Source organism: Canis lupus, chromosome 18, assembly GCF_048164855.1.
Source record: "Canis lupus baileyi chromosome 18, mCanLup2.hap1, whole genome shotgun sequence".
In the NCBI taxonomy this organism is placed as follows: Eukaryota; Metazoa; Chordata; class Mammalia; order Carnivora; family Canidae; genus Canis; species Canis lupus.
In genome coordinates, this window is record NC_132855.1 from 34,955,614 (window position 1) to 34,978,167 (window position 22,554).

Genomic DNA, 22,554 nt, shown 5'->3' on the forward strand with positions numbered 1-22,554 from the left:
TACTGCTCTGCCACTATTTTGCTTTTTTAAGAAAAAGATTAAATATTTTAAACATGTTACCATAAATAAAATCATGCAATGATACATTAAAAAAAGTAGGCCTCTTGGCAAGTACGGAATCACTTAGAAAGCTTGTCTAAAAATGCACTCATTTATTTAATGTTTTTCTGTGACCAATTAATTATTCTATATTTCTCAGTATTCCATAATCTAGGCTATGGGACATTAGAAAAAATAATTCATACAATGATATTTTCAAATATTCTATTTGAAAAAAGATACCTGGAGAGTTATATAAGCTATTTATGCATCCTTCTCTGATTTAGAACTGTGTATCAAATATTGTGCTAGGTGCTCAAAAATTATGATCTATTAGACAGACATAGTCCCTGCTTTATGGAGCTTTTTATCTGTGACTAGAACAACTGATCAGTTGAGTAACTATATAATTGCGGTTACGGTATGTTCAATGAAAGAGAAGTAGAGTGCGAGTAAACTTTTAATAGAAGAATCTGAAAATTCCTGGAAAGATCTCCACCTTCCTGAAAATAAAAAATACACTGAGATCTGAAGGATGAGAAGGAGGAGAATTAAATAATGAAGGAATAGCATTCCAGGTAAGGAGAACAGTGAGAAGGTGAAATCAGATGAAGTCCAGTAAGAGAAAGGAAAAGAGTAGGAAATGACATGGAAAGGTAGACATTTCTAGCATTTTCTGTTGTAGCATTACACACTTTCCACAGAGGGTTACTTTAATTGTACTTTAATATTTTTTATGTTTCTTCTGTGCAATTAGGTGGTGGAGATTCAACTTGGGCTTCCTGGTCAGTGACTAGCAAACCCAGGTTCAGATCCTAACTTTGATAAACACGCTATCTGAAGCTATGCAACTCTGAGAAAAACTGCTTACCCTTTCTGAACCTTTTTTCCCTCCTCTATAAAATGATAATAACTGTTACTGATGATTAAAGGTACTAAATCAAATAAAATGTGAGGAGACTAGCACAGATACTGGCCCACAGAAGGCATTCAAAAGCTTTATCCCTGCTTCCTTCCAGGGTTGACTTTATGACAGAGTTTAACCATCAAGGGCCTACTAATATGCTGTTAAGTAGTGGGGATCCTTTTAAAAAACAGTACTTAGCTAAATTGCCAACATTATGATATTAAATAGAACCCTATTCCATCTATGTCTTTTTAATTTTTTGATCTTGCAATTTTGTTTGTGTTACCAGACTCAAAGCAAGAGTAAATAAAAGAGTAAGTTAAATGAGTGAATGATTACTCTCAAAGATAATCATTCAAAAATAGTAATAATTAAGGAAAGGCAATAATTAAATAATTTTTCAAAATGACAATAAGGGCCTTTGATTATCATTTTTACTGAAGTTCTTCCCAACTTTACCTTATAGTCTGCACAATGTTGTAACTGTAGATGAATGTAAACTAATGCTTTTCTCCCTGAGTAAAGCAACAATCTTATTGTGGTAGTCCAATTGAAATGAAAATAATCTTGGGATTTGGATAGGTCCAGTACATAAAAACATGAATAATGATTTGGTGTAGAAGTTAGATAAGTATATTTCTTGTAGAACTGACTTAAACTTTTAGGCATATCATTCAAAAAATAGGTCATAATCTTACAGATAAATTTTTCAATTTTTAGAAATACTGAATCTGGAAATTGAAAGAAAAGCTAAAAGTATTTAATTCACCTCCCTTAAGTAATATTTAAATTTTGTTTTTCTTTTACATATGTATTACCTAGATATATACAGACATACTGCAATGGACAATATTTTATATTTGTGAGGATTGTATAAATATGGTAAATGATCATTCCTTATTATAAATATAATATTAATTATTTGAATAAATAGTCCATGCCACAGGAATGAATCCTCATTGCAAGGTAAATTCCATAGAAATAACCTGGTTAAATTTATTAGTTTCTTTAAAATGTATTTGACTATCATGATAGACCCCACTGGAAACATGAACTGATTTTAGATGAAATACGTAAGGAAACCTACTGGGAAATTCTGTGAAAGTATTCCTTACTCTCTAAACAAACAAACAACAACAAAAAACCCACACGCAGACAAGGATCCCTTCCACTGAATTGCCTTTATATGTATTATATGAGGACATAATACCTGGAGCTCCTAAAGCCATCTTGTTATCACTGAGCCACAAGCCTAATGCCAAAAGTAAACACATTGATAATTCCAGAAGACAGAATATCTTAATTAGTCCTATAACCACCAAAATCTTCTCAATTCTGAAATGCAGGGTATAAAATATTAAAAGTAGTTCAGTTTTCTGTTACTTGCAGTTAAAGCATACCAATATAACACTGGCATCTTTCTTAAATTCTTCTTCTAGTTCTCTTAAGTTTTCCTCATATCTTTTAACTTTGTTTTATTGCTGTCTTTATCTTGGGATGGCTCTGAAGTGCCTCAAATTCCACCTATTTTATGATGATTCTCCAATTTGTATCTTCAGCACTGATATATACTCCATACTTTAAACTCACATACCCACTGGGTGGGTATACCTACTTGATGTTTTCAATGAAGTTTTAATAGGCACCTCAAACATATCATGTACAAAGCCAAAATCTTCTTTATCTCTCTCTCCTTTTTTTTTTTTTTTTTTTTTGAGAAAGAGAGAGAGGGGAGGGAGAGAATCTCAAGCAGGCTGCTCACCCAGCATGGAGCCCAATGTAAGGCTCAGGCTCACAACACTGAGATCATGACCTGAGCCAAAACCAAGAGTCCGACACTTAGCTGACTGAGCCACCCATGCACCCCTAAAGCCAAATTCTTGTTTCTCCTTTCTCAACTACTGTCAATCCTCCCACCCCCTTCAAAAGCTTTACACTTCTCTTGGTCTGCAGTTTACTCAATTACTCAAACCCAAACTCTAGGGATCATTCCATAATTTCACATACAAAGCCAACTCCTGCTGTCTCTATCACCAAAGGGTATATAAAGTTTGTCTAGTGTTTTCCATCTCCATTGTTACCATCTTAGTCCAAGATATATTTCTTGCCTGGATTACACCAATAGCTTCCTAATCAGACTTCTTGCTTCCCCTTTATACTTGTAAAAATTATTCTCCATAAAGACAGAAATCTCTATAAGGCACAGAGAATGTAAGGCCACCCTAGAATGAAATCCTCCTATAGCACTGTATTTAGAGTAGAATCCAAACTCCTGACATGGCATATAAAGTCCGATATCATATGGCCCTTCTCACCTTTCTAGCTTCATCTGTATACTTCTCCAACTTGTTTAGCTGGCTCGAAACATGCTAATGGTTTCTAAACAAATGGTGGTTATTTCCTCTGCAACTAATTTTGTGGACTTGTGCTTAGTTTACTTTTGTCATACAGGTCTTGGTCAATGAGGAGTTCTCTAACTTTATACATGAAACTAGCTATTCCTTCAGCACTCTGATTGTTCTCCATAACATTTATCACAATGAAATGATCATTTACTTATTTACATATCCTGTCCTTTAAATAGTAGATTTTCTGTCTTGTTTACTACAGTATCTCAGGAACTAGTGCTATTCCTATTATACTTTGGCTTCTCCATGAGTATTTCTTGAATGTATGAATAAATTCACTAGTATATAGACGGCACAGGAAACAAATAATACTTTTGACTTTTTGAGTACTTATAAATACCAAGTACTTACATGCATTATATGTAATCTTCACAAATGCCAGGCAAGAATAAGTATTATTATTCCCACATTTCATTGAGAAAATTAAGGATTGGAAACATTAAGGAACTGTTCTTGGTCACACGCTCAAAAATATGATGACCTAGGATTCAAACGCAACTCTGACTCCAAAGAGTCCTCTTTCCAATATACCAAAAGTACAATTAGAATTGCTCACGATCAGTACATTTTAAAATCTTCCCATACCTTCCCAAAATAACTCAACTTTTCCTTACTGAATACTGACCACTAATTATTCAGTTATACAAAAAGGTCCTAAAAGTCTATCTTGAAGAACTGATTGAAAGGCAACCTTAAATCCAAAACAGTTCAACAGTTCTGCTCCCTGAAGATAATTTATAGAAATCTTGATAAACATGCTAATTGGTTTTCCATTTTTTTCAAGCATTATGACAATATTTAGGATTTGTTGTATTATATTTCTTAAATTTCATGAGGAAATAGAAATAGTTGACGACAAAAAGGGGTATTGGGAAAATACTGCAAGAATCAGTTTCTGAGCAACATACAGTTCTGCATTACCTTGGTATTCCTGTTCTTATGTCTTCAAGTAAGCTAATGTAAAGAGGATTTACTATTAAGATCCGTGGTTTTCTCAACTCTTCAATAGCTACTAATATAAAAGCTTACTTTCTAAGAAAAAAAAGTAGCCTCTACTTAGAAGAAGAAGAATCATAAGCTTCTAACAGGTAGGACTGTGAAGGACTCTTCTGGGTTCTTGGGAATGTTGGGAGTTCAGACTCAATGGTCTCAAAAGGAAATCCTAGTGTACTATTAAATTGAATATAAAACTCTGATATAACTCAATAGTTAAAAATGAAGTTATAAATTCAAAAATATAAAAATTACAAAATAAAAGTTAATGATCTCATAGTCACATTATGGAGGAACCATACTGTTCAATCAAAAATATATTAAACACTTAAAACGTGATAATTTTCCCAATACAGATGTTCAGCAATTACCCAGAAAATTTTAATTTATAGTTCTTCATTGCATTATGAGGTTTTTTAAAAAATGATTTTACTTATTTTAAAAATACCGGTATATAGATTTTATCACAAAAAATAAATAGAATGTGTTTTTCCAGTTTTATTTATTTATATATTTTTAAAGATTTTATGTATTTATTCATGAGAGACACAGAGAGAGAGGCAGAGACAGAAGCAGACTCCCTCTGGGGATGCGGAACTCGATCCAAGGACCCCAGGATCATGACCTGAGTCAAAGGCAGATGCTCAAACACCGAGCCACCCAGGTGCTCCTCCAATTTTCTTTTAAAATAGAAAATAAAGTGTATGCTCTGTAATTCACCACAGATTGAAATGTCTTGTCAATATATTCAATTTAAAAAAGAATGATAAATCAGGATTTTAACTGAGCAATAGCAGGCATTTGAGACTATGATACCATTTTGTTCCATCTTAATGTAGGTAGCCTGAATCAGGACTTTATTTTGCTAATATACAGGTAATAAACCCCATTATTAATTTGTGTTACATGTTTCACATACACTACAAGAAGTACAATAAGTATGTAATAATATGTTGATTTCTGAAAAGCTGTATAGAAAACCGGGTAACCCTGTTCTTTAGAAAAGTTGAGGTTTCTAATATACAAAATACATAAAATCTACAGGACTTATTTAAACTAAGCTTTAGTTAAAAAATTGATACATATGAAATAATGAGAAATAAGAAATAAGGACAATTAATGAAAATATCCTCCTTTCGGGGATCCCTGGGTGGCGCAGCGGTTTAGCGCCTGCCTTTGGCCCAGGGCGTGATCCTGGAGACCCGGGATCGAATCCCACGTCGGACTCCCAGTGCATGGAACCTGCTTCTCCCTCTGCCTATGTCTCTGCCTCTCTCTCTCTCTCTGTGTGACTATCATAAATAAAAAAATAAAAAAAAAAGAAAAAGAAAAAAAAAGAAAATATCCTCCTTTCCTTCTTTCTTTCCTCTAGTTTTTCACTCAGTAATTATTAAGTGAATACTTACTATGTGCAATAAGTTGAGGGTAGAGAGGACAGCAGAGCTGACTGATCCCTGCTATCAGGAAATTTATATACTTGAAATGTATAGTGTGTTCAACTCATGCTTATGTTCTTTACACCAGACACCTGGTCAGCAGATACCTCTATGTTTCTTCAGCAAATCAAATTATTTTGTTATAAAATGTTGCAAACATAACAGTAATCATAACCATAACTTGTAAGACTTACTGAAGCCCTTTAGGTATTCCTTCCCCATCCCTTTCCCCTTCTTTTCTTCTTACCAGATGGACCAATACACTAAATTGGATATTAATCATTCTCTGGTATGTTTTTATATTTTAACACTTTATATGAATGGCATATTATGGATCTTCTACAGCTTACAATTTATGTTCAACATTACACTTTACATATTTACATTAAACTTTCGTTAAATTTTTAGCTCAAAAGCTAGCTTCATTTGCTTAAAACATTCCAACTAAAGTCAAAGTAACACATATACTAATATTATTTAATCTTTTTTTGGATATATTTAGCCAACACAATTAAGCAAGAGAAAGACACAGTATAAAATTGCAAATGAGGAAGTGAAACTATTCCTGTGTATACCTGGAAATAATCAAGAGAATCAACTGAAACACCATTACAAACAAAAAGAAAATACAGTGAAGACCTCTATTGATAATATTAGGAAAATCAACAGTAGGTAACAATAAAACAATATAGATTATTCAACCCTATATTCTGTCTCTGTATTCTTCTAATTACCTTCCTAAATTTCAAGAGTAGTTAAACCAAGGAAACTGTATATTTCCAAGAAGAGCAAATCAGTATGTAAGCAATTCATATTCAAGATATATATCAGATATCAAGATAAGTTACAACAAATTTCTATGGTCTTTTCCAGACCACTCTTCTCTGCTAAGAGCTGTAAGATGTTAGAGATAGGAGGTACTTTAGAGAATGGATCATTTGATTTATTCTTTTTATGCTGCTGATAGAAAAGCCATTCTCAGATTATGTGATTGACATCCCCAAAGCCCCACAGATAATTAATATAGAGCTGGAATCAGAATTCATGTATCCTAAGTGGCTGTCTGGAAGTGTCTTTCATAATGAGTCAGTATTACTACAATGAAACAATAGGATTTTAAATCAGATGTTAGCCACACTCTGTGTGTACATACTCTGTGAATTGAATTGATCTTATACTGGAAAACAGTTGTGTGATGTTCTTATGCAAGACATCTATATGAACACAGTGGGCAATGTCTAGGCTTTGGTGTCAGATAAACCTATCTGAATCCTGCTTTGCTTACTTACTACTAATGTGATTTTGGGAATGACCTTAGTCTTGGTTTCCTTACCTGTAAAATGTGAAAAAATAAAAACCTAACCTCAGAACCTAACTACAATTTTAGTATTTCAGCACAAATGGTAACTGCTAAGAATTACTTAAACTAAAAAATATAAAATGTTTTCTATTTGTTGATAAATTTATAAATATGTGTCTACTATGTGCCAGGTTCTGTTCTAGGAAATGGAGAAACAGCATATCTATCCTTTTGGATCTTAAATTCCACCCGGGAAAGAGATAATAAATTGTTAACAGGTAATTTCAAATTCTGATGTAGCAGAAAAAAACACAGCAAAGGGATATGAAGTGTGGGAGAACACTTTTTCTTACACAAAATAGGAAAGTCCCTCTACTAAAGTGGTGACATTCAAGCTGAGACCTGAATGATATGAAGGAACCACTCATGTATTCATCTGTGAGAAGAGAATGTCCAGGCCAGGGAACAAGAGCAAGGGTGTTATGATACAAATGAGTGCAGCATGCATGTGGGCAGCATGCATGTGGACCAGAAAGGTCAGCATATGTGGCATGAGATTAAATGTTAGACATAACTATGTAGGTCAAGCTGAATATTCTATTTGCAATGAGAGGCCACCGGAGTGTTTAAAAATTTAAGTAATATGATTTGATTTTGAATTTTATGCTGGTTTTGGTTGTAATATAGAGAAAGTAGAGGATAGGTAAGAATGAAAATAGGGAAATAGGGCAAAAGGCTATTCCAACAGTCCATATCAAGAATGAAGGTGTCTTAGAGTACTGTAGGAGTAGTGGGAATGGAAAATATGATATACTCCAGAGTGTGTTATAGTTCAGAGTGACGGTAAGGTTGATAAGTAGATGCAGGAATAAACAAGAGTAATTAGAAAGGATTCTCTGTTTTTGGCACCTGAAAATGGTAAGGTGGTAAAAACTATGGGAGAAGTAGCTGTGATGGAGTGGTGAAGGATCAGAAAACAAGAATTACATTTTGGCAATATTAAGCTGAAGACAATCTTTAGGTATTCAATGGGAATGTCAGGCAAATGTTTGGACATAAGAATTTAGATCTTGGAAGAAGAATTAAGGGCTGCTGTTAGAAGTTTTGAAGTCCTCAACATATACTTACTAATAGACTTATTTGCAATCATCTAGGGAACAATATGTAAATTGAGAAGAAAAAGGACTTAAGGAGTAAGTCATGGTAATACAACTTGAGTGGAGGTGGAGATTTAAGAAGACCGAGAATTTAAGGAGTTGCCAGTTTTGTTAGAAGAAAATTAGGGGACAATGGAGGTCACAGAAGCCAAGGTAAGAGAATTTTTCAAGAGAGAGGGAATGGCCAGTTGATTGTCAAATAATATTGAGAGGTCAGACAAGATTCAGAAGCATGACTATTCAGTTTGACAAAAGACTGTAAGTGACCTCAACAAAAACCATTTCAGTGGAATGCTATGTATGAAAACCTAGTTGAAATTGTTTAAAGAGGGAATAGGACATGTCATTTTGCACTTCATCTTTCCTCTTTAATTTCAGAAACATGGATATAATGTAATGACTGGAGTTTTGACAGCAGTCTTTGAACCATGGTAGAAAGACCAAAAGAATCATGGTAAAATTACACATAACCTGGGATCCTGACAATACTATTTCTGGGTTTTTTGTTAAGTGTTGCATTTTCTATCTTCTATATTAATCCAATCTTTCCTGCAGCATAAAAATATCCCTCCTCTAAAAACAATATGTGGTATATTCTCTATCCTAGTCTCTAAAACTTTTAGTTTGAGTAAAACAAAAACAGAAAACAACTGCAACACCGATTCGCACAAGGTCCACTGCATTTACTGTAAATAAGAACATCTTTTAGCATCTCCTTTTAATTCTCTATGTCCTAGTTATCCCTGAAATGACCATATAAAGCTGAATGTGTGTATGAAAGGGAAACTTTCAAAGTAGAGATCTATAACTGCTTTTTTTTAAAAATGTACCTATATGTGGCTTTATACACCCAACCATAAACAGTCAAATCAGAATGATCTTCCCAAATTCAATTTGGTGTTCTGAGAATTAATACTACCTGACTATAATCAGGAGGTATATATTTTGTACTGTTTCATTTTTTTATTAACATTTCTAATCTTGAGGGAAAAAGGAAATGAAGGTCCTGAGTATAGACAACTACTTAGAAGTTCTGTCATAGGAATATGGAAATGAGCAATAACTGGAGAAAGGATGAGCTCAAATTTAGAGATTCTGAAAGACTGGGAGATATTAAAACATGTTTGTCAAAGAAAATTTAAATAAATGAAGAAATTCCTTTTGAAAAAACAAAAATATTTTCTCTTATATTCCTCTGGTATTAGTTTCTAAAATGAAGTCTTAGATCATAACAAAATTATTGGCTTTCAAAATTAATTTTACAGTATTTAAATAAACATTGTTATTAGGAATTCATGTTTTGACTGTAAAGCACTGGAAACTGTATGTCATGAAACATACAGTTATAAGTCTAGATTTTCCAACGAAACTTTTTAGTATAATAGGATTAAATTAATATAGTTAATCCATGATGGAGAATTTAGGCTCAACATATTAAACAGCTTACTTGCCACTATTAAAATTTTTTAATATGAAATATGCTTTCATATTTTCCTAAGTTTGCTTTGTAATATAACAAGTTTAAAATATGGTAATATATAAAATACAGAACAGAATGAAAATAGAAATAAAACAAAAAATTGAAAGGCTTTGCATTCTATTACATTTATTTACTGTTTTTAATAGAACAGAATTACAGTACTGTTCATATATTACATGCCACTCTTCAAATTTATTAGCATATTTCATAATGGTAAAAACAAAGCACATAATTATTTTAACAGAAAAACGGGTGCCTGGGTGGCTCAGTCAGTTAAATGTTTAAATGTCTGTCTTTGGCTCAGGTCATGATCTGGGGGTCCTGGGATGGAGCCTCACATCGGGTTCCCTGTTCAGCAGGGAGTCTGCTTCTCCCTCTTCACCTCCCTCTCTCAAATAAATAAGTTGACTCTTTTTAAAAAAGAAAAAAATAGTCTTTAAATAGCTTGATTAAATTAAGTATATTGCTATAAAATATATTGCAAAATTGCTATGAAATTCTGCTAATTGATTTAGGACAATTGCAGTGTCAAGCTGGATAAAATAAAATACTTTCATAAATTATAACAAGTGAACCAAGCAACTTTATATTATCGTAAAAATAATCTGGAAATGCTAATTTTTTTCTGCCTGCAATGAAGAAATTGCCTAAGAGACATTTTGGATATTTGCTCATTTTCAGTCTATTTAAGTTTATAGCAGTGATAATGATACCATAGTGGTTTTTAAAATAATGCGAATTTTTCAGATATGAAGGTTTATGCATACAAGAATGTTATTTTCTTTTAGATCTCAATGAAATGGCCAATGAAAATTTTAAAATATGAGAAATAAAAAGAACAAGTGAGAACATATGCCTATAACAGTACTGGCATCACAGAACACTCCTACTACATTCTAAATATAGCAAGCGTACTTGCTGGGACCCAACCAACAAGGTTAGTTCCCTTGCTATGGGTTTTAACAGTACCTTGGGTGCTTTTCTCATAGCTTCCATCTCATTTGCCTATATTCTCTGACACTCTATAAGCAACCATCAAGAGGACAGGGGTTATATCCCCACAGATGCTATGCTACTCAGAAATTATTACTGGGCCTTACACTTATAAAATGCTCAGTAAATACTTGTTAAATGAAGGCAAAATGAAATAAGTATAAATAAATAAATAAAAATAAAATATATTTATAAAAATATTTATAAAAATATTTATAAAAAAGTATTTTATTTACTTACAAATTACTGTAGCATACCATTTTCAAAAATTAAGTACATATTTTAGTATATAGACCATTGTTCAATAAAATTTAGTTTTTCATTGTCAAAAATGGCAATGTCAAAGTCAAGAAATGTAAATCTGAATTTCCAAAGCCCGTCAAATATTTCTAACATACCTAAAACCTTTTATACGTCTGATTTTTAAGTAATGCAGATCAAGTAGTATATAGCGTGTTCCTAACCTAGGCAAATATTTAACTGTGAAAATATAAAGCAGTAAATTATAGAGCTACATTTTGTCTGAGCAGAAAATACTATATTTTTCAAACTGATAACTTTTATGGCATTAGTCAACTAGCCATTAAGTCATCTCATTTTATTACTGTATATTTATAGAGGATAATAATTTGTTTTTGAGAACTCAAAGTATTATACTATTAACAAAAGAACTATTTCACTTTTTTTTGCATTTTAGTAGGGTTTTTTGGTGGTTTTATATAGTGAACATATGATAACAATAAAATCTTCCTATTCCCCCCCCCCCCCCATCAAACAGAAGAGGATCTTCTTTAAGCTAGGTTTGTAATAATGATAGGTTAAACTTGTCATACTATTTTTAATAAAATACTGCATCCTTACTTTAGTATATGGAAGATACATTTTCAAGAAGGAAAATGCTGATATTATCTTGGTTATAAGCTTGCTGCTAAAATGATTTAGATAGTTTTCTCTTCCATTCAGTATCAGTGGAAAGTCTTTCTTTTCAAGCAATGAATTATAGTGGATACTTCAAACCTACTTTATGTGTATCTCTTAGTTCAGAAAAATGAAAAAACATAAATATTCTATATAAACAGAACACAAGATATAGATAAAAAATGATCCATTATAGAGCAGTGAATAATTGCAATCCCTATCACTGTAAGAATGGAAAAGGGCATCAAGAATTTCTACCAGTTTTCAATCTGAGGCTACCTAAAGTTAGTGAGAAAATTTAAAATCCATAATTATATATGTTTGGGATATGCATTTATGGTTCATGAACTTACATTGATAATAAATTTAACATTGTTGTCTATAGCACACTTTGTCAAAATAAAACTATTGGCTTTGATTGAAAAGCATCTACAAACAAACAAACAAAAGTCTTAAAAATCCCAATGTATAAAAATAACCAGTGAAGCTTTTTAAGTATTTTCTTCCTTTTACTTTGCCATTTCTGATATCTAAATATTTAAAAGGTAGCCACCTAAGATTTTGTAAACGAAACATTCTCAGAGTCTGGTAACTTGAGGAAAATACAATAATATATATTTTTTTCTTTCATGAAAGAGTATTTTCAAATTTTGGGAGACTATGGGTAAGGAAAAGGAAGTATCAATTAGGAACAGCAATATCACTAATAAAGTGATAAGTATAAAAACTTATACATGCTAGATATGATTTCAAACTAGGTTAAAAAATGAAACACAAAAATGTCTATTATCAGAGATTCACATACTACACTGATGCAAGATGAAGCTGATAATATCAAAGAATAAAATTTGTACACAGATTAAACCTCTCTGTAGGAACCATATATCAAATTATGCTCTTGATGAAACTCAGACTATTATATACAACAATGCAAAAAAAATTTAAGTAACTTATTTTACATCAAAATGACAAGAAAATATTTTTGCCTACATATGCCAAACAATAAGCCCAATTAGATAATTACTGAAATTATACAATATTTGGGAAATGTATAGGCACTATAACAGATTTAACCACCAACGTCCATAAAGGAACACTGAACATCAGTACTATATAGGGCAAAGGCCAATGGATTTGGAGACAGAAAGTCAAAGTCCTTTGCTGGTTCCTGCAACTCACTATGGGTCTTTGACAATTCATTCACAAATCTTCTGGAACCCCAGATTCCTTAAATACAGAGATAACCTTGAGGAAGATGAGGTCTAAGAGCATTCAATCAGTTGACTGCAAAGTCAATTCTAGATTTAAATTTAAAAATTCCAACTATTCTAAATGAGAAGTATATTATGATGAACAGAACTCAAGGTGAAATTAGTATTTTCCTCAAATGACCTTGGGGAACCAATTCTCTTCCTGGGTAAATGCTTTATAATTCTAACCAACTGAATTTTTAATGCAGACATTACTTATTGAGGACATTACTTACTGTGAGCATATTTGCAGTATCTATTGACCTGTTATTAGCAATAATTGAATATCATGTAAAAAATAACACTAATAGCTTGAATTAAAACTCAAGATGATTAGAAAATACAGTATATAACCCTTTGTTGAGAAATTATGAAATAGTACTGTGTTATAATTCTATATTGACCCAGAAAAAAAAGTGTCTATAGCCAGATTTATACATGATACTATTTTTCTCAAGGAATCTTTTTGACAGTAACAATTATATAAAGAACTACTCTAAGTTTTTAGGCATTCCTATTTTTGAGTTATGAAAAACCAAGCATAGATGCAACAAAATAGCTTGACTTTGTTCACAAATCAAGATAAATATAAGATTAGCAACAAAACTAAGAACTATGTATCATCATGATTATTATAATAGCACATTACATCATATACTATGGAAAATTTTACTCAACTCTCATCAATTTTAGAAACATTTATTGTATCTTTTGTATACTTACTATAACTTTTGGTATATAATAATAATCACAGTGATATATATTACCACTTATGGAGGATTTAATGGGCCAGCAATTGTGCTAGGCATTCTATATATGCTATTCTTTGATCTTCAGAACATGCCTATTAAGTATTATCTTTACCTTACAGATGATGACATTGAAACTCAGAAGGGTTAAGGACTTTGCCAAAGTATCACAACTACTAAGTAGAGGAGTAGATATTCAAATCCAGGTCTGACTGACCATAATCCTGATGCTCTTCAGGCATGTTTCACTTAAATTTCAATTTTGTAGAAATATGATCATGACCTGAAACCAAGAGTCAGCTGCTCAACCTACTCAGCTACCCAGATGTCTGCATTTGGTTACATTACTTGGGTTCCAAAATCCCTTGTTACAATGGCTTCAAAGTCACTTAAAAGAGAGTACAATTTTTAAAAATAAGGTTTTAATATTATATGATTTAAGTCTAGGAGTTTAAATTTTAGTGATAGTGAAACAAATGAGAAGAGCTGAATAAAAAAATCTGCAAGACATAAAAATAAGAACACAATAAATATATACTATTCTCCGTCTTAAGGGAGCTTGTCTCTCACGATCTTCTCAAGATAATTAGTGGAAATACAGATGTTAGATAAGTTTTAGGAATTAAACTATTGTTACAGTATTCAGTGTAATATATATGACTTATATGGTAAAACATTTGTTATTGTCAGACATCATTCTGCCAAATATTTGATTGCTTGGCTCCATAAAACAATGGTTTCTTTATTTCTACAATATCAAATACCCAGTAGTGTTAATTTTTTTAAAAAAGACTTATTTAAGTAATCTCTACAACCAACATGGGGCTTGCACTCAACCCTGAGATCAAGAGTTGCATGCTCTACCAACTGAGCCAGCCAGGCACTCCTACCTAGACTTTTAAAGCAGGAGTAAGTCCTTACTTTTCAGTTTACATGCCTTTCTTCCCAATAAGACAGAGTTACTCAGAGGAAGAATTATGTCTTGCTCTCATTTTTAAGTAATTAAGACAAAATGTCTTACAAATTTAACCTTCATAGCACAGTAGTGGCCAGCACAAAGGCATTAATGTTTGTAAATGAAAAAGTCATAAATCATACCCTAGAATTATGTTACAGAAAATATGCATACAAACTAGAAGGACCATAGTAAATACAAAGGTCAGATCATTTGAAAGACTTCAAACAATAACACATAAAAAAATGTTACAAAGGAATCCTACTGAAACTTAGATTTATTAAGACTGAAACATCAGTAGATAAGTAGATATTTACGAATCTGTCTCTAACAATCACAAAATGACCTAGTACTCTAGTACTCTTAGATATTTGTGGATTACTAGAATTTATGAATTATCATCTCAAATGAAATTTCAAATAAAACTGATCATTAATGACTGATGTCACAAGTGAATCTACAATTTCTTATATATCTTGTGTGCAGGGCACAAAATTGGCTTTGCATAAAAATAATTTGAATGTTTACTATGTAATATTAAGTAAAATAGCAGGATAACAGTTGTTTATGCTAGTGTTTCTCAACTATTTTATTAGCATCCCCCAAAGTCTTTTTAGAATTTTTTTTTCCTAACTGCCTCTCCATGATATTTTAATGCCACGGATATAATGGTATATCTGTTTATATGCTATATGTATAGCTGTACCTTATTTAATAAAAGGAGTTAAGCTTTATGCTTTAAAAGAGCTTAACTCTTTTTATTTGATACAAGGTTATAAATGACTAAATAATAAATTTTTATATTTTTAAATCTAACAAGTGAAAAATTAAAAGCTATTAACATACAACTTAACTATGTAACTGTAGGTGTTGAGTAATTTATTTATATAACTTATTTGTCAAAAAACAATCCTATTTTAAAAAATGGGCAGAGGACCTGAATAGGCATTTTTCCAAAGATGACTTACAGATAGACAATGGATTCATGAAAAGATGCTCAACATCACTGATCCCATTGGAGAAATGTAAATCAAAACCATAATGAAATATCACCTTACACTTGTCAGAATGGTTAAAATCCAAAAGACAACTGCTGACAAAAATATGGAGAAAAGAAATTCATACACCGTTGGTGGGAATGTAAATTGGTACAGCCACAGTAGAAAACAGTGAGGAGGTTTCTCAAAAGACTAAAAGTAGACTTTTTTAACTTACCCCAAGAGAACAAAAACACCATTTCGAAAAGATGTATGTACCATTATGTTTATTACAGCATTGTTTATGACAGCAAAAAAATGGAAGCAACCGAGGTATCATCAGTAGGTGAATGGATAAGGAAAATGTGATACATATACACAATGGAATATTACTAGCAACAAAAAAGGATGAGATCTTGCCATTTATGACAACACGGATAGACCTAGAGAGTACTATGCTAAGTGAAAAAAGTCAGACCTAGAACAAATACCATAAATTTCACATATGTGTGGAATCTTAAAAAACACAAATAAATAATAAGTAGAACTAGACCTATAAATAAAGAGAATAACTGATGGGGATTAGAGAGAGAGGCAAAATGGATGAAGAAGAGTAGGATATACAGGCTTTCAGTTATGGAAGAAATATGTCATGGGAATAAAAGTACAACATATGGAATAAACAGTGATACTGTAATAGCATTGTATGGTGCCAGATGCAGCTACACTTGTGGTGAGCAAAACATAATGTACTCTTGTCAAATCATGACACTGTACACCTGAAACCCATGTAATACCATGTTAACTATATTTAGAAAAATTATAAAACATTACAAAATTTTAAAATTATGTCGTTACATATAACAAAACGTGTGAGAATAACAATGTAAAAATCAAGTCATTCAATCTACTATATTTCCAGCAAAAGTAACTGAAAAAATTAAGCCTTAAAATTTTAGTGAACTTTAGGTTTTGCTTGATAGAAGAAAATAACTAGCTGTTAAATAATCATTCATATCATGTCAGTATGTTCTCATTTCAGCAACTGATACAATTAATAACAGATTAAATAATTTTGTAATATTAAATAATCTATTTTTATTCATTCTCAAAGCCTAAGTTATACACAAAAGCACTGAAGATCAAGCATAAACAACATCCACAAGATAGCCAACAGCAGCCAGCAGGCATATGTAGCCATCTTATGTGACATAACTTCAAGATCGAACAATCTGATGGAATGCCATGTGATCATAACCATCTGTTTGTCATTGTTTTATAGCACTGATCAAAATATATAAATATATAAATATATAATATATATATAAATATTTTGTATATTTCTACTACTACTACTTGTGTGATACCCAACAAAACCTGAGAGAAATTAAATACGAAGATTTTATCAGAAAAGGTTAAACAGTGGAGAGTCACAAACCCTCTTTTGTTTCTATTCCTGTGTGAACCAATAATTGCCCCCTTGTAACAACACTGCCTCTACTGGGAATGCATGTCATGTCATACTATGTTAAGATCTTTAAAAATACACATAGAAAAAATAACAAAATACTAGCAATGGTTATTCCCTAAATGACTTTTATTTTCATCTTTATATATTATCCTATAATCATGTACTGCTTTATAATTTTCAAGAGTAATTAAAATAATTATAGCCATACTTACTATGGGCAGAATTAGATTAACTACCATCTTTTTGTCTTAATATCTCACAATATATCTAGACACGTTTCATTGATGAAACTATAGAATATGACAGTACAGTCTTATATATCTAAATCTATGTTTATATACATTTATTGACGTTTTTAGCTTAGATATCCAAAACATTTCCAATGTATTAGTGTGATACACATGGTTAAAGATGGTAAATGTCCTTTTCAAAATTTAAACATATGTCATAGCATATGACAAAAGATATGCTCATCCTCCACTGTCTTTTTCTTTCAAGGGAAAAAGTTACAACCATGCAGAGGACTTAAATATAAAAAAGGAAAATGTAATCCATTTTTACTCCTGAATGCTGACATGAAATTTCTGAAAACCTGGCTTCATTCACAGTACAAATTATCTTACTATGGTGGTTATTTTATTTGTGGGTCAAAAAATGTTCAAATAAAGAGATAAAAATAGCCCACAAAGGCCAAAAGTCTATGGATTTTTTTCAGCCCAAATAAAACTGAAGAGTTCTCCTTTCAGCTTGCATGTTGAAAAAAGATTAAATTAAATGCTGACAAAACTATTTAGCATCAGTCACTATGGCATACAGTACATTTGTCATTGTGGAAATCACAGCACCTGCTAACTGTACCTAGCCTCTCACTAAACTTAATATATATGTGATGAAAAATGAAGGAATTTAAAATACAGTAAATGCAAATAGCACAGATTTTATGAAGAGAAGACAAGAAATTAGGTCTGAAATGAGATGATGACAAATTTAAACTGTTGTCAACAATGCTACTTATGTGAAGCAAAGTTTACCAATTATTATTTCTGCCATTCCCTTCCCACCTATGTTTTCTAATACCAGCTGACTTTAACAAAACAGATCTGAATGTGTCACAAGTTAATTCTTTATCAGTTTTCATATATCATCCTTTACCTTGGTTGGCTGGCTAAGAATTATGCAAGCTATAAATTAGCTTTAAACAACCTCTGAATCAGGTTAGAACTGGTTTTGAATTAAAGAGCCTTCAATATATTACAAGTTGCTGTCATTTTATTACCTCAATCAATTCTGTGTGGCCTGAGGTGGAAGAAAATGAATGCTGTCTTCATTTGCAATGGGTTTATCTCTTACAGCAGGCTCTGGAAACACAACCACAGCAATGAATTGAAAGCTAAAGTTACATTTAACATTACCAATGCAGGAAATTGTGCTCCTTAACAAAGTTGGAGTTGCAATGGAAAAAAGACATTTCTTTACTGTGGAAAGATATACAAAAAATTAACACTTGCTTAAATTTAAATTTTTATGGAGTATTTAAAAAATTATATTTAAAACCAACATTATATTAAAATAATTTTAGATGGTTCTCAAATGAAGAAAAAAATGAAAACAAGGGACTTGCTGTTCTCCATGTTTCAGAAATAGTAGACAGAAAATATATATAATTCATCTTTATCTTAGTGAAAACCATTTCTTTTCCTTTCCTTGCAGACATGCAACTAAATGGAAAAGTGAATCAGGTACTAGTGAGGCTCATCGACATTGTTATCAGACTCTAAAACACAGATAAAATAGCCCTTCAGAAGCCTTAATGAGTAGGTATTATTATTATCTCCATTTTAAAATGAGGAAACAAGGCAGAAAGATTAAGTCACTTACCCAAATTTATACGATTACCTAGACAATATGATTCTGAGTCTGTTTTTGAAGGAGACTATTTGAGATTAGAGTAACAATAAGAACATCCAAGAGACTACTTTCTCAGGAAACACTGCATCAGAAGAAGTAATGAGTGTGGGCTACTGATGACAGAATAAAATTAAGTTTAGAGGCCTTAGAAAGGTATGTCAAGTGAAGAAAGAGGTGGGTTCTAGTGCCAGTAGACAAAGAAATCAGAATTTTTATGTGTACTTTTATATAATGCAACAATGCCTTTAGTCTTTTAACAAAGCTTACTTAAAAATGACTTGTATTTCTCTACCTAATCATTCACTGTGTATCATTCTACAGTTCGAGTTGACTTGTTTTTGCAAAATGTTTTTTTAGGTATATATATTTTAGCACCAAACTTATTTTTAATCACTGAATAAATTTAGTGACAAGTACAATAATTTCTGAGGTGCTCAATGATAGATTAGTAAATGACTGTAGAAAGAGAAATAACCAGTACTAACCTCATCATAGCTCTGCCATTAACTAGCTGTGTAACTCTAACATGAACCTGAGGTTACTTCTCTGAGTTTCATCTTTCTTATTCTGTAAAACAAAGCACTTTGAAGAGATCAATGTTTTTGTTTTTTTTAAGATTTTATTTATTCATTTGAGAGAGAGAATGAGAGAGCACAAGTAGGGGGACAACCAGAGGGAGAGGGAAAAGCAGTCTCCTCACTGAGCAGGGAGCCTGACGGCCAACATGGGGCTCAATCCCAGGACCCTGAGATCATGACCTCAGCCAAAGTCAGATGCTTAACTGACTGGGCCACCCAGGAGCCCCTATATCAATGTGTTTCAAATTACTTAACCCTATAAGGGGTAGTGAAGTCAATTTAGTAAAGACTGATTAGCATTTTTTTTAATCTATAAAGCACAAAACAAAAATTATCAGCATGCTTTTATTCCATGAAATCTTTAAATTATATGTAACAAACTATATAAAATAAATTCTCTCATTGAAAGAGTTTGCAAATCACTTGTCTAAAGGATATTTCTTCTTCTGATCCCTAACATCCTCCGAAAAGGCCTTTAGTGGCTACGAATTTATGACATTTATAATCTTTTATGACATAGTGTCCTCTGCATTCCCATAGTGACTTCACATTAAAACCATATTAGCTAAAAGACTATACTTTCTTCAATGAACTGCCTTTGCCAATGGTCACTTGACTATACATGTGAGACTGTTTCTGGACCATGTATTCTGTTCCATTGATCTGTATGTCCTTTTGCTGATACCATGCGGTTCTTTTCTTTTCTTTTCTTTTTTCTTTTCTTTTCTTTCTTTTCTTTTCTTTTTTCTTTTCTTTTCTTTTCTTTTCCTTTTCTTTCTTTCTTTCTTTCTTTCTTTCTTTCTTTCTTTCTTTCTTTCTTTCTTTCTTCTTTTTCTTTTTTTATATACCACATTGTCTTTATTACTATAGCTTTATAGTAAGTCTTGAAATCAATTTCATTACTCCAACTATGTTCTTCTTCAGTATTGTGTTAGCTATTCTGGAACTTATCTTTGCATGTAGACTTTATATATCTTATTTTAATTCCAGTATAGTTAACATACAGTGTTATATTTTCAGGTTTCAGGTGTACAATATAATGATTCAACAATACCATACATCACCTAGTGCTCATCACAAGTGTACTCCTTACTCCCCATTACCTAGTTCACCCATCATACTACACACCTTCCCTATCTTTTCAGATAAACTTTAGATCAGTTTGTCGATATCCACAAAATAGCTTGCTGGGATTCTGACTAGAATTGCACTGAATCTATACTTCGAGTTGGAAAGAACTGACATGCTGACATTACTGAGTATTCTTTGTTGTGTACCTGGAATGGTTTTGAAGATTTTGAAGTTTTCTTCATATAGGTTTTATACATATTTTGTTAGACTTAAATCTAAGTACTTATTTTTTTGGTTCCAATGAAAATGGTAATGTGTTTTGAATTCAAATTCCTATTGTTCATGGCTGGTATATAAGAGAGGAATTGACTTTTGAATATTAACAAACAGTGCTAGAACACTTGGATATCCATGTGAAAAAAGAGAAATATAATCCATACACAGACCTTACCTTTTCACAAAAAATAACTTAAGTTGATCACAGATCTAAAGGTAAAACATAAAACCATAAAGCTCCTAGAAGATAACAATAGAAGATCTTGTTGACCATGGGTTTGACTATGACTTTTTAGATACGATACCAAAAGCATGATCCATAGAAGAAAAAAATTAAGTTAGGTTTCATTAAAATAAAAAACTTCTGCTTTGCAAATGACACTCCTCAGAGAATGAAATGACAAACTACAGAGTGGAAGAAAATATTTGCAAAACATATATCTGACAAAGAATTGGCATCTAAAATATACAAAGAACTCTAAAACTCAAAAATAAGAAAAAATACAACCAAATTAAGAAATAGACAAAAGATCTGAAAAGACAAATCATCAAAGATATATAGATGGAAAATAAGTTTGCAAAAAGATGTTCAGCATCATATGTCATAAGGGAACTACAGATTAAAGCAATGACGAGATACTACCACACATCTTTTAAAACTGGTAAAATCTAAAACACCAAAAACACTAAGTGCTGGCAAAGATGTAGAGCAAGAATTTTCATTCATTGCTGGTTAGAATGCAAAATGACAGGCACTTTGAAGTTCAAAATGAAGTTTGACAGCAGCTTACAAAACTAAACATGCTCTTACCACATACTCTAGTAACCATGCTCCTTGGTTTTTGTCAAATGAGTTGAAAGCTTATTTATGTCCACAAACCCTGAACATGCATACTTATAGGAGCTTTATTCAGAGTAGCCAAAACTTGGAAGCAACCATGATTGTTGTACACACAACAAACTAACTGTACACATATTCTTTCTCTCTCACCTTCACTAGGTGAATGGATAAATCACATGTGGTATATCCATACATACTGTATGATGTCAACCGTGTGACATTCTCTAATAGGCAAAGCTATGGAAACAGTAAAATGATCTGTAGTTGCCAGCGGTTTGGGGGAATGGAAAAAAGAGGTAAAGAGGTGGGGCACAGGAGATTTTTTTGGGCATTCCATTCTGTATGATCCTGTACAGGTATATATTTGTTATCATACATTTTTCAAAATCCATAGAATAGACAACACAAAGAGTGAATCCTAATGTAAACTATGGGCTTTTAATAGTGCCTCATTAACTGTAACAAATGTACCACACTAATACAAGATGTTAATAACAGGGCAGGAATGAGGGGGCATATGGGAATTCTCTATACTTACTACTGAGTTTTTCTGTAAACTTAAAACTGCTAAAAAATATTTTAAAAATTTTTTAAAAACATATTAGTAACTATTATTACAGTTATGTTTCAAACTGTTATGCAGTTTCCTTCATAGAAATTATACACACACTCTTTCCAAGGATTCCCCTACACTGCTTCAAACATCAGAAAGGCCTTTGGAAGTATGGTCACATGTGGTAGCGTTATATTTCTCTGGCTTCTTAACAGTAGGTTTAACTATGTAATTTGTGGAATGTAAATTAAAGTGATATGTGTCAATTTCCAAATATGATTTTAAAAGCCATTC

General features: G+C 32.0%; 1 protein-coding gene across 10 annotated transcripts in view; it reads right to left on the reverse strand.

Moving 5' to 3' along the window:
• PHF14 (PHD finger protein 14) overlaps positions 1 to 22,554 on the reverse strand; it is a 233,087-nt gene that overhangs the window by 34,612 nt on the left and 175,921 nt on the right. For 4 of the 10 annotated variants that reach the window (XM_072783990.1, XM_072783988.1, XM_072783987.1 and 1 more), the window contains one exon: positions 2,385 to 10,130. The exons of 4 other annotated variants lie outside the window; for them this stretch is intronic. In XM_072783990.1, the coding sequence (XP_072640091.1) occupies positions 10,026 to 10,130 (105 nt within the window). In that variant the 3' untranslated portion in view covers positions 2,385 to 10,025. Of the gene's footprint in view, positions 1 to 2,384; positions 10,131 to 18,309; positions 18,392 to 22,554 lie in introns of those variants that run through there. 2 more of the 10 variants (XR_012010964.1, XR_012010963.1) reach the window with 1 other exon arrangement.